Source organism: Loxodonta africana, chromosome 3 (genome assembly GCF_030014295.1).
Source record: "Loxodonta africana isolate mLoxAfr1 chromosome 3, mLoxAfr1.hap2, whole genome shotgun sequence".
Taxonomy (NCBI): domain Eukaryota; kingdom Metazoa; phylum Chordata; class Mammalia; order Proboscidea; family Elephantidae; genus Loxodonta; species Loxodonta africana.
Window position 1 is genome coordinate 23,999,386 of NC_087344.1, and position 12,302 is coordinate 24,011,687.

General features: G+C 40.3%; 1 protein-coding gene across 10 annotated transcripts in view; it reads left to right on the forward strand.

Annotated features, from left to right (window-relative positions):
• The window catches only part of ILF3 (interleukin enhancer binding factor 3), a 40,186-nt gene that overhangs the window by 11,155 nt on the left and 16,729 nt on the right, over positions 1-12,302 (forward strand). For 8 of the 10 annotated variants that reach the window (XM_023552428.2, XM_023552430.2, XM_023552429.2 and 5 more), the window contains exons 2-5: positions 4,832-4,929; positions 5,577-5,693; positions 10,461-10,690; positions 10,797-10,974. In XM_023552428.2, the coding sequence (XP_023408196.1) occupies positions 4,927-4,929; positions 5,577-5,693; positions 10,461-10,690; positions 10,797-10,974 (528 nt within the window). In that variant the 5' untranslated portion in view covers positions 4,832-4,926. The remainder of the gene's footprint in view (positions 1-4,831; positions 4,930-5,576; positions 5,694-10,460; positions 10,691-10,796; positions 10,975-12,302) is intronic. The other 2 variants (XM_010593350.3, XM_064280655.1) reach the window with 1 other exon arrangement.

Below are 12,302 nucleotides of genomic sequence, written 5' to 3' on the forward strand. Positions count from 1 at the left end.
TTTTCATGCTTTTTTTTTTTAATATAATTTTTATCGTGCTTTAAGTGAAAGTTTACGAATCAGATCAGTCTCTCACACAAAAACCCATACACACCTTGCTACACACTCCCAATTATTCTCCCCCTAATGAGACAGTCTGCTGTTTCCCTCCACTCTCTTTTTGTGTCCATTTCACCAGCTTCTAATCTCCTCCACCCTCTCATCTCCCCTCCAGGCAGGAGATGCCAGCATAGTCTCAAGTGTCCACCTGATCCAAGAAGCTCACTCCTCACCAGCATCCCTCTCCAACGCATTGTACAGTCCAATCCATGTCTGATGAGTTGGCTTTGGGAATGGTTCCTGTCCTGGGCCAACAGAAGGTCTGGGGGCCATGACCACCAGGGTCCTTCTAGTCTCAGTCAGACCATTAAGTCTGGTCTTATGAGAATTTGGGGTCTGCATCCCACTGCTCTCCTGCTCCCTCAGGGGTTCTCTGTTGTGTTCCCTGTCACGGCAGTCATAGGTTGTAGCCGGGTACCATCTAGTTCTTGTCTCAGGATGATGTAGTTTCTGGTTAGTGTGGCTCTTTCTGTCTCTTGGGCTCATAATCGCCTTGTGTCCTTGGGTCCACACTTTTTTTTATCATTCATTTTAAGGTAGCAAAAAGTTGGCGTTGTCTAAGTCCACATCCATCTAAATATTAACTGTTGTTAGTTGCCATCCTGTGGATTCCAACTTGTAACAGTCCCGTGTATGCAGAGTAGAACTGTTCCATAGGATTTTCAGTGGTTGATATCCTAAAGCAGATCGACAGTCCTGTTTTCCAAGTAACCTCTGGGTGGGTTTGAACCAGTCTTTCAGCTAGCAGTCTACTGCTTAACCATCTGTACCACCCAGGAACTCCTGAATATTAACTAGAGTTCGGTATCGGTTACAGTAATTTTTTTCTTTTAAAGTAATGCACAGGTCTTGAGTAGCAGTTTGGTCATTGCGTATACCTAACCTCTGTCAAAATGTAGACCATGGCCATCACCCCAGAAAGCTTCCTCAGGCCCTTCCCAGGTGATCCCTGCCACTTTTCCCTAGAGGAAACAACTCCTGCCCCCCATCATTGATTCGTTTTGCCTGTTCTAGAACTTGCTGTAGGTGGAATCATTATCATGTTTGATACATTGTCCCAATTTTGAGATAACTGTCCCAATTATAGCCAATGGAAACCCTCACAAGCCGGCTTCTGTTTCCTTTAGACAAGCCTGCGTTTGTCTTTGAGCACTTTCTTCCTTTCTTTTACTGCAATACAACCAAGGCTCACCTAGTGTATTTGGTATTTTAGGTGCAAAATCAACCATTTCTCTAAGGAACTCCCTTTAGTAGGTTTTAGACTACCAGTTCTACAAAATCCTTAAGAAGTCTTAGCTACCTGGAACCTTGGTTTAACATTTGTCTTAGTTATTTCGTGCTGCTGTAAAACATACCACAAGAGGGTGTCTTTAAAGAATAGAAGTTTATTCTCTCGTAGTTCTGGAGGCTACAAGTCCAAATCAGGTTGATTCTTTCCTTGTCGTTAGCCCTGGGTGTTCCTTGGAGTGTGGATGATCCTCATGTGGTGCCAGTCTTCCCCCGTGTGTGTGTCTCTGTCTGTTCTGGTCCTTATATAGCTCAGAAGTGATTGGGTTTAGGACTGACCCTATACTGATATGATCTCATTAACATAAAAGAAACCCCCCATTTCTAAGTAGGATCACATCCACAGGTACAGGAACCAGGAATTCAACATGTATTTTGGGGGGGACACAACCTTTAACAACTTGTAAGTTATTTTAAAGTCTCTGCATTTGGTATTTGTAGTGGGGAAGGAATTTGAGATGAAGGGGTTGATAAGTATCTAAGAAGCATTGGCTTATGGCACTGTGTTGGACTCGGAAGTGTCCATTACCGTGCTCAGCATCTAGCCCAGTGCCTGGCACAGAGGAGGTACATGCTAAGTACTTGCTGAATAAATAAATACAGTTTTAAACACCAGCCTTCATTATCGGATTGATGAGCTTCCACCATAGATAGGTGCCAGACTGGTGGCTGTGTAATTCTGGACGCGGCAGTAGCTACAGCTGACTCCTCCCCATATAGCTCATAATTATTTCCTGTGATAGTCAGAAAACAGGCTGTGATTGCTGGTGGCCCTGGTTCTTGCTGATTTATTGGATTTCCGGAACTTTGTTTGGTGTTTGAATTATTTGCCTTGACTGTACTACTGTAAATGCATTAGGAAAAGGCTGTTGTGGACATTTTCAAAGGTGCGCCATTGACTCCTAGTACACACATCACCCAGCTTCACGTTTTGCAGTCTTGTTTCATCCTTATCACTTCTGCATTCTCCCACCCCCATGGGAGCGCTTTAGGGCAGATACTAGGCATGTACTTTCAGCCTTAACAATGTAGGTGTGTAAAAGAGATGTCGTTTTTAAACCGTAACCGCTACATCATTTACTGCCTACTGCCTGGGTGATAATCCCTAATACAGCATGCACTTTCGCTTGCTTACCCCTCAGTAATTTAGCCCTCACTGCAACCTGGTGATGTAGACCTTGTCAAAGTAGGGGCTGTGTTGGACGGTCTGGTATTTCTGCTATGTGCTTTTGTAGGTTGACTTACTTAACTCTCATAGTCCTGCAAATTAGAGGGGATCCTTCCACGTTGAAAAGGAAGCTTGTCCAAGGCTATGCTGCTAGTAGCCGGGTAAGCAGGGTTTCAGACCCAGAACCACTTGGGGAAGTCAGCTCCTGAGCCCAGGGATTGCTTTTCCAGCTCTGTGTCCTCCTTGTTCCCTCTACTTCCAGGAAGCCTCTGACCTTAGCCTGCCTGTTGACTGGCTCTGCAGGAGGATCACCTCAGTTCCATCCTTAAGTTTTAAAGATCTGCTTTGGAACCTTTAGATTTGCAACTAGAATGTTAGGTAGTCCTGAAGCATTGTGGAAAATTCTTGTTTTGGCCAGTCATGTTCGAGCTTATCCTTGAAGCATTTGCCTGTCCAGTTTTGAGCCTACTGCACTGGCTCTTAAAGTTTAGATTGAAGAAGGGGCTAGTCTTATGTTGGAGTGATTGGAGTCATCTGTTGCTTATTATGCTGCCCTTTTTTTTTTTTTCCCCATGTACTCATTTGGAAGATCTCAGTATAGACCAGACTGTTTGCACAGAGTGGGAATTGAGTAGGTTGTAGTCAGCATGTTGTTGTGAGACCAAAATTGTAATTGTAGGCAGTCTCTGTGGGTTATGAACATCCGACTTTTCATACAGCCTGCAGTTAAAAGCCAATCCCCGAAAAGCCTGTTATATTAAAAATTCAAGGTACGTACAATGTACAATGGTCTATAGTAACAAATTAAGCGTGGTGATGCATATCAAAACACTAGTATTAATGTATTACTATGCTAAATGATATTTTAGCGGTATCTGGAAGTATTTCTTTGTTTTTTATGCATAGAAAGGTACACTGTATACTGTATTAAGACAAACATTTGGCTAACTGCCATTAGATACGACCCATACCTAACTGATCACATTTATGTACAAATTTGATCTTAAAGACACTTAAGAACCGAGCTCATTCATCATCTGGGGACTGCCTGTAAAACTGCGATTGTGTTAAAGATTTCTGTTGTGTACTTCAGTTGTCTCAGGCTCTCCATAGTTGGACCTAAAGATGTGTCCAGTTGATGTCTTGGCTGGTAACTTTGTGAGAAGGTTCTTGCTTTTTCCATTTTACAAAGACTTTTTCAGAGTTTTGTCTCCTTTCATTCTTCTGTCTCTTTACTCTCAAAGCCAGAGCTCCTTCCCTCTCTTTTCCTTCTGCAGACTCCAAGTTTTTTTTTTTTTTTTTTTAATTTCTTTTGTACTTTAGATGGTTTACAGAGCAATAAAGTTGCTGATTAAACAGTGCACATAATGTTTTGTGACATTGGTTGCCAACCCCAGGACTTGTCAACGCTTTTCCCTTCTCGACCTTGGGTTCCCCTTTACCAGTTTTCCTGTCCTCTCCTGTTTTCTCATCCTTACCGCCCTGAGCTGGTGTGCCCATTTAGTCTTGTTTTGTTTTCATGGGCCTGTCTAATCTTTGGCTGAAGGGTGAACCTCAGGAGTGACTTCATTATAGAGTTAAAAGGGTGTCCGGAGGCCATACTCTCAGGGTTTCCCCAGTCTCTCAGACCAGAAGGCTGGCCTTTTTTTGTTAGAATTTTGTTCTGTATTTTTCTTTAGCTGTGTCCAGGACCCTCTATTGTGATCCCTGTCAGAACAGTCGGTGGTGGTAGCTAGGCACCATCTAGTTGTGCTGGACTCATTCTGGTGGAGGCTGTGGTAGTTGTGATACATTAGTCCTTTGGATTAATCTTTCCCATGTGTCTTTGGTTTTCTTTCATTTTCCCTTGCTTCAGGTAGGGTGGGACCAGTGGGGTATCTTAGATGGCAGCTCATTAGGAACCAAGATTTTCACGAACATTTCTAGTTGTGTCATTTTTTAGAGACTTGTTAATGTCTTTATTTTTGTGTTTGTAAAAACTGACTTTGTATATAAACGATGGAACAATATAGAAAAGAAAGAAAAACTATCTGAGTGTGGCCTGAAGTGAGAGCTGCATCCTAGAAACTCGCTGTTCTCATTTTAAGGGAACATTGTAATAGGTAGTTGAGTGGCTTGGCTTAGCAGTGGTTACGTGGAAATAAAAATGTGTCCTGCTGTGTTATGGGGTACTTTCATTTGGCAACACTGGTGTCATTCATACCGTTGGATATCTGGCTGCGAAAATTAATTGGTCAATGAAATATTTGAAACTAAAAAGATTTTCTGATCTTATAGATAGTTGAAGTGTTGATAACACCAAGGAGATCTGTCACAGTTTGAAAAGATAAGCAAAAATTTGGTTTCCAGACACTACAGAAAAAGAAGTAAAGATGGTAAGAAAACTTTTTTTTTAAATCACAGATGCTATTTTTTCATTAATGCACAGAAACTTTTTGAGTTGTAAAATATGTATAGTAAAAACTAATAAAGTCAGTCCCACATTTGTGCAAGAGTGCTTTTGAAACAGGCATTTGGCATGATTAAAGTGGCTGACCCAGGTCTAAATCAAATTCCCCTTTGCTCAAGGTCCCTGCCTCTGCTTTCAGAATGTGTGCACACACCCCCTTCTGGTGAACAACTTTTTGGTTATACTTACTAAAGACTGTGATAAAAATGTTCTGTTCTTAAAATGTTTATAGCTGATGTATAACAAAATTTGGTTTATGGTTAAGCAAGTGATAAAAATGTTTCAGGAAGAGAATGATGAGAATGTTCTCCAAAAAGGCATTTATGTAAGATAGTTCTCAGAAAATCGCTTGTGCAGTTTGCCCCAGAAAGTCGGTGGTAGAAAATAAATTAGCTAAGATTATAGATTTTACTTGCGACTCGTGTATAACCCTCAGCCTTCATATATAAAAATCCCTCTTTCCTTTCAGACTTCGGAGCATGTTGCACTTTAACTTTGTGTTCCTCAACTCAAGGTCCCCACTTGAGTTGCTATCCTTTCAATTTAAACCTCTTTCTCTTTAACTCCTGACAGAGTGCTAGAGTTTCTTCTTTGACATATCTGATGTCAAACCCACGATTTCGAAGGTGCATTGCCTTCAGCGACCCCCGAGGAATCGAGGCTGCACGAACTCTCGGGCGTCGTCGCAAGGTAAATAACCTCTCAAATCTGAGCTCCGCTCCTTTGCGTTGAAGCTCTTCAAGTTTTATTGAAGGATTTGTTTTTTGTCCTTGCAAGTAAGTTTTGACTATGCATTGGGAAAATGGAAAATGCCCACTCCGGGGGTGCATCAGAACCACCCTCTGTAACTCCAGTTCATTATGTGAACAAGCATTTTTGTCCCTTAACATGCTCATTTTTATTTGGCATACCACCAAGGATAATTTGGAAAATCAGTTTGTCTACTTCGGAGTTCTTTTGGACTTTGTAAATTGTTCTTTTTGGGGGGGGGGGCTGCACAGTAAATTAGAAAATAAAGGCTCCTGAATCAGACTCCGTGGGACGCCTATTTTGATGGGTATTTAGCAGTGTCTAGGATTTTTAGGAGACATCAGGATGGTATAATTGCCTTCCTGCAGAATACTGTTTCTAAATTAACTAGGCAAAACAAAGAATTACAATGCCAGAATCCTGCATTTGCCCCTTTGCTGGCTGTCTCTACTTTGTACCCTTCTTTACCCTCCTATTTCTCTGACAGTACTTTATCTAAACTTCTTTTCTTTATTAAGAAACCAACAGAGAAACTTCTGTCTAAAATGCTCCTTAAAATCTATCTTAGCACAGAAGCTGAGGAACATCTTGGTATCACTTTTGTCCCCTAGACATGCTCAGAGCTGCATAGCATTACGAAAGATTTTCCAAAGCTACGTGGAGTTCTTACAAGTTAACTGAGAAATTAAAAACTCTTGTAGAAGTTTATCAGCCTGGGTTCCCAGATTTGTTCCAATTAGTCCATATGATAACTGGACCTAAAGAAACTCAGCTATGGTTAGAACATGCTAAATCAGAATACTTCTCCAGAGGCTGTGAGTGTTCCACTGCAGGAGTTCCATTTTAGAATAGCAGTAGCAAGGTAACGTACTGGCAGAGGCCCAGAAGAACAGACAACTGATAATGGGAATCGGTACCTGAAAAGCCAAAAAAAAAGGGGAAGAAACAAAATGGAACCAGTTCGCAAAGCAATGTGGTTCTGGTTACTAAAATGGAGAATAGTCAAAAAAAGTGTGATAATACACTTACAACAGACCTCCGCCAACACATTTGGACAGAGGGGAAAAAAAACCCTATGCTGTTGAGTCGACAGAGGGAGGTCCCTCTGATACTAAAATAAAAGATCTGATTTGACCATAAACAAGAAGGCTCACGGGACTGAGAAAATTATATATGCTCCCATATAACAGCTTTCTAAATCCTCAGCACTGAGAACACCCCAATGCAAAGCAAGAGAAACAAAGTAAGAAGCCCCTCAAGACAGGCTTGTGTTGAGCAGCTTTGAAAAGATCTTAGAGGGCCCCACTAAAGTGTATTGATAACTGTCCTTGCCAAGATAACCAAATAACAGCATAGTCACAGCTGCAGTGATGAGAAATAGGAACACTAAGAGGGACTGTCTCCATGTTACCAGGCAACTAGACTGTTCTTTCAAGATTTACAAACTATTAATCTCACTGTTATTCGTAGATTTCCAGAAGTACTAAACCCTTTCATACGCTACTCATTTTGCAGTTGTTGATCTTTGAAGCCTTTTTTTTTTTTTTCTAAAGTATTCCTGTGCATCCTGAAAACTAATGTTGTTTGCTTTCACCAAGGAAAATCAACAATTTACCTGGATTGTAATGCCCCAGGGATTTACTGATTCTGTCACTTATTTTTCCAAATTCTCCATACAGATTAACAGCCTTTGCAGTTTATAAATCAAATTGCTACAGTATGTTAAGTTACTAATATGCCCTGTCTCCTAGTAGCCTTGCATAAATGATAATATAGTTTTGTTAAGGAATTTAGCAACTGATGGACATAAAATTTCCAAAGAGAAGTTATAATTGTTCCAGCCTTCTGTCAAATATTAGGGCTGCATAATCTCTGCAGAAAGTATCTCTGTCAACCCTAAAAGAAAAAAAGCCATTTTGCTTTCCCTACCCCTAGAACAAAGAAACAGCTATGAGGGTTTTTAGGGCTTTATGACTATTATTCCCAATTTTTCTTTGTTGGCCCAACTTTATAAAAACATTTAAAGGCCTCTAAACAAGAGTTATTCTAAATCTCACCACAAGAAAAGAGGCTATAGATAAATTAAAAGGGCTTTAACAGAATCACTTGCTCTAGGTTTCCCAGTTATCACCTTGATTTTTCTTTATTTGTACATAAAATGACTAGAAATGCTTTAAGCGGATTAACTCAAAAACATAAAAAATACCAAAGACCTATAAACTGTTAATAGCCTGCACCTTGACCCTGTAACTAAAAGGTAGCCTCCTTGTCTCTAGGCTGTAGTTTCTATAGCTAAATTAGTAGAAAAACCACCTTAAGAACTAATTTGAAAGTTTTAGCATGGCCTAAAAAGCAAGAGTAGGTAAAATGACTAGTACAGTACAATTTTTTAAGAGAAAAAGAGAGTAGTTTTGTCTTCTAGTTGTGCCAGGATATAAAAGGTAGTAAAAGCTAAACTTGAGGGTATATTCTGAGTTATAAAGGGCTTGAGAAAAAGTTTATTTTATTTGCTTTGGTTTATGATACTTGCAAATAATAAATTTTAAAAAGTGAAATGTTTTGAAAATTTTACAATATTAGATCTGTTCTAATAGGTTTTTTCCATAAGATGGAAAAAAAGACGTGATACAAAATGTTATATGGGTGATATACTTTTTATTAAAATAGCAACGAGATTATAGTCTTCAAAAAGGGATAAGTAGAGTAGACCAAAAGCCCTGTCATGACGCATTTATAACAGCGATCAGTTCAAGTAAATGTTTACTAATATGTAAAATGTGCTTGGCCTATAAAAATATGTATTAGAAAAGACATAGTTAAAAAGAACTCCTTATAGCCTTGCTGAAAGGGGCCAAACCTAATCTTCCTCTCCAGTTTTGTGTGCTGCCAAACGAGTCAAGCCATAGATTGATTTGTCACAGTTAAAAAGGGTTATGAAACCTGTTTAGACTTGTCAACCCTCAGGAGAATTGAAAGTTGCTTTTAAGCACTCAAGTGGCCGAAGCAGATGACATCTGAGGTACACAGCTAATCCAGGATCACAGAACAGAATCTCATACATGTTGCTAAAGTTTATAGACTTTGCTTAATGATTATAGTTATTCTTACGTTAATAGCCTTATTGTATACCTGTGGCCTTATTTCCTGGTAATTCTGCTTAATATACAAACCCATGTTAGTTAGCCTTTTTCTTCCCTGTTTAATCATTTTCCCTCACGCTTAGAGAATGCATTTATTAAACTGGCTCAGTTGGTAGCTAACGTGGGTAATATTACTAAATGTTAGATCTGTTATCCCTTTCCACAAAGTGTGTACATGAAAATTCTCGCTACGGTTATGTTAGATAGTAAAATAGCACTTGAGTTCCTTTTAGCCCAGCAAGAGGAATGTGTGCCGTAGTACTAAACCTCCTGCTGAGCTTAAATAAACTCCACAAAAGACATAGAACAAGATATCCTGAAAACTCATCAGGAAGCTACCTAGCTTCATTGAATACCTCCCACGTGTGATACTCCTTAACGTTTTTAGCCGGTTACCTAATAATATTGGCTTTTGGTTGCATTCTTTATTACAGACTAAATTTTTTTATCTTGATTATTATAATAGTTATCTTTAAATTAATCAAATGTTATATAAATTGTTTCTCTAACGTTTGTAATCAAGTTAATGCTTCCTCAGCAATGTGTAAAATTAGGTATCTTAAAGAAACCAAGTTTGTACGATACGAGATTTACACCTTGAGTTAGTCTTTTAGAATTGCCAAGTTATTCCTCCAGATGTGGCCTTGCTCTGCACACATCCCAACCAGAGGATCACAGAAGCAGAATGACTGAGTTATGGCATGGTAAAGAGGTTAATAAAAAATCTAACTTAGAAAATAATCACATGAGCAGTGTGTACAGAAAAAAAGTACTTGTAATAGTGATCAAGGAATCTGTATGGGGATTCATGATCAGAAGGGGGAAATGTGTAAGAACACTTTAAGACTGAAGCATTTGGCATGACTGAAGTGGCAGACAGAGAGGTCTACATCAAATTCCCCTTCCCCTAGATCCTTACGTCTGCTTTCAGAATATGTGCACATACCCCATTCTGGTGAACAACTATTTGGTTATGCTTAAGATTGTGATAAAAAATGTTCTGTTCTTAGAAAGAACGCTTATAGCTGATGTATAACAAAGTTGTGGTTTATGGTTAATCAAGTGATAAAAGTGTTCCAGGAAGAGAATGTTCCCTTAAAACATGTTTGTCTAAGATCGTTCTCAGAAAATTATTTATGTAGTTTGCCCCCCGAAGGTCTGTGATAGAAAATAGATTTAACTAACATAAAAGGTTTACTTGTGAGCCATATATAACCCCTAGCCCTCGTATATAAAAATCCCTCTCTCCTTTCAGACTGTGGAGTACGTTACGCTTTTGGCTTTGTGTTCCCCAACTTAAGGTCCCCATTTGAGTTGCTATCCCTTCAATAAATCTCTTTTTCTTTAACTCCTAACAGAGTGCGAGAGTTCCTTCTTTTACACGTTCCTCCCACTGCCCAGACAGAACAGCTGTTAAGTTTGGTTGTCTAACTACTCAGATCTTTAGTTGTATTTATATAGTCTTATTTTTATATGAAGGTATAGCAAAATTCTGAGTTGTACAGCTTATAAGTGGTGGATTACTTGGTCTCTTTAAACTTTTTTAAACTTAGTTTTCACATTTCAGCGTCCAGTACGAATTTTTGTGAATGATGATCGCCATGTGATGGCAAAACATTCTTCCGTTTATCCAACCCAAGAGGAACTGGAAGCTGTTCAGAACATGGTGTCCCACACTGAACGGGCTCTCAAAGCTGTGTCGGACTGGATAGATGAGCAGGAGAAAGGAAGCAGTGAGAATGCTGAGTCTGAGAACATGGATGTGCCCCCAGAGGACGAGACCAAAGAAGCGGCTGGGTAGGTTTGAGAGTTTGTGTATCTCCTTTCTAAGGCACATCTGCCTTTCCTGGGGCTTCATCAAGCCAGACTGAACGATCTTGTGCTCTGTGCTTCTGTACTTCAGAGAACAGAAGACAGAGCACATGACCAGGACCCTGCGGGGTGTGATGCGTGTTGGCCTCGTGGCAAAGGGCCTCCTGCTCAAGGGAGACTTGGATCTGGAGCTGGTGCTGTTATGTAAGGAGAAGCCCACCACTGCCCTCCTGGACAAGGTGGCTGACAACCTGGCCATCCAGCTCGCTGTGAGTGTAACTGCCTCCGCTAGGTGGGCTGGTGGGGGGTGGTGTGCTTGTCAATGATGTGGGGCAGAGGAGGAAATGCCCAACCCGAGTCCACCACGAAGAGGCACGTTTCAAACTCACCCTGTACCCGCTGTGCTTTACACCTTGTGTTAGGTAATGGACAGGAGTGCCATGGAGCCACTGAGGTTCTGTGGTGGGTAGGCTGACTGGCTATGATAGCATCCGACCACTCTGCTAGCCAGTGATGACCCATGTCTGCCACGCACCAGGCTGCACGGTCCTAGGGCTGCCCAAGAACGAGTTTGTTCGGCCTGAATTCACATCCAGACTTCAGTTGATAGCGTGATGATTAATGCTTCCTTCCTGATCCAAACCTGGACATAAATTTTTTTTTTTTTTTAATAAAACCAACTTTTTGCCTTAATACAAAAGTATTATACAGTAATAAACCATATGCTGTCAAGTCTTTTCCGACTCATGGCAACCCCATGCACGTCAAAGTAGATCTGTGCACCATAGGGTTTTCAGTGGCTTAGTTTTCCGAAGTTGGTCGCCAGGCCCTTCTTTTGAGGTGCTTCTGGGTGGACTTGAACCTCTACAATCTATTGAGCATTTATTATGCTAGGCCTTAGGCCAGACATGCTTCTTGCATATATCATTCATCCTTGTAACAGCTCTGAGATAATGAGTTTTACCATCTAAGTAACTTACTATTGTGGGTGATGTGACTGAAGTGTGCAGGGAAGCTCAGTAGTTGATCCCAGGGTCCCTCGTTTGCAAGTTCTGAGGCTTCAGAATCTTGGCAAATCACAGCTCATGCTACTTCTTGGGACAAGTTCATCCAAGATTTAACTAAAGGATAAGCAGAAGAAAAAGATAAAAATTAGCCATAAATCTCATTCCTCAAAGAGAAAACCAGTATTGTACTTTATACATATATGTGTGTATATATGTATGTAATACTTTATAAAAATCATGTGTTCTGTCACATGTATAGTAGATTATTATGAGAAGCTCTTTTAAGGTGAAGCCGTAAACTATTTTTTAAATTTATTTTATCCTTGACTATAAAAAGTTCATGAATTGAAGGAAAGCAGGTTGGTGTCAATGTTTCTAAAGGAGAGACAACTTTTGATTTTAACAGTTTCTAACCATGGCAGTTTTGCGCTCAGGGGACATTTGGCAAAGTTTAGGGACATTTTTGCTTGTCAACATTAGGAGGGGCAACTAGCATCTTGTGGGGCAGAGGCCAGAGATATTGCTAAACATCCTACAGTGCACAAGTAGCGCCTATCACAAAGAAGTATCTAGCCCAGACTATCAGTTCT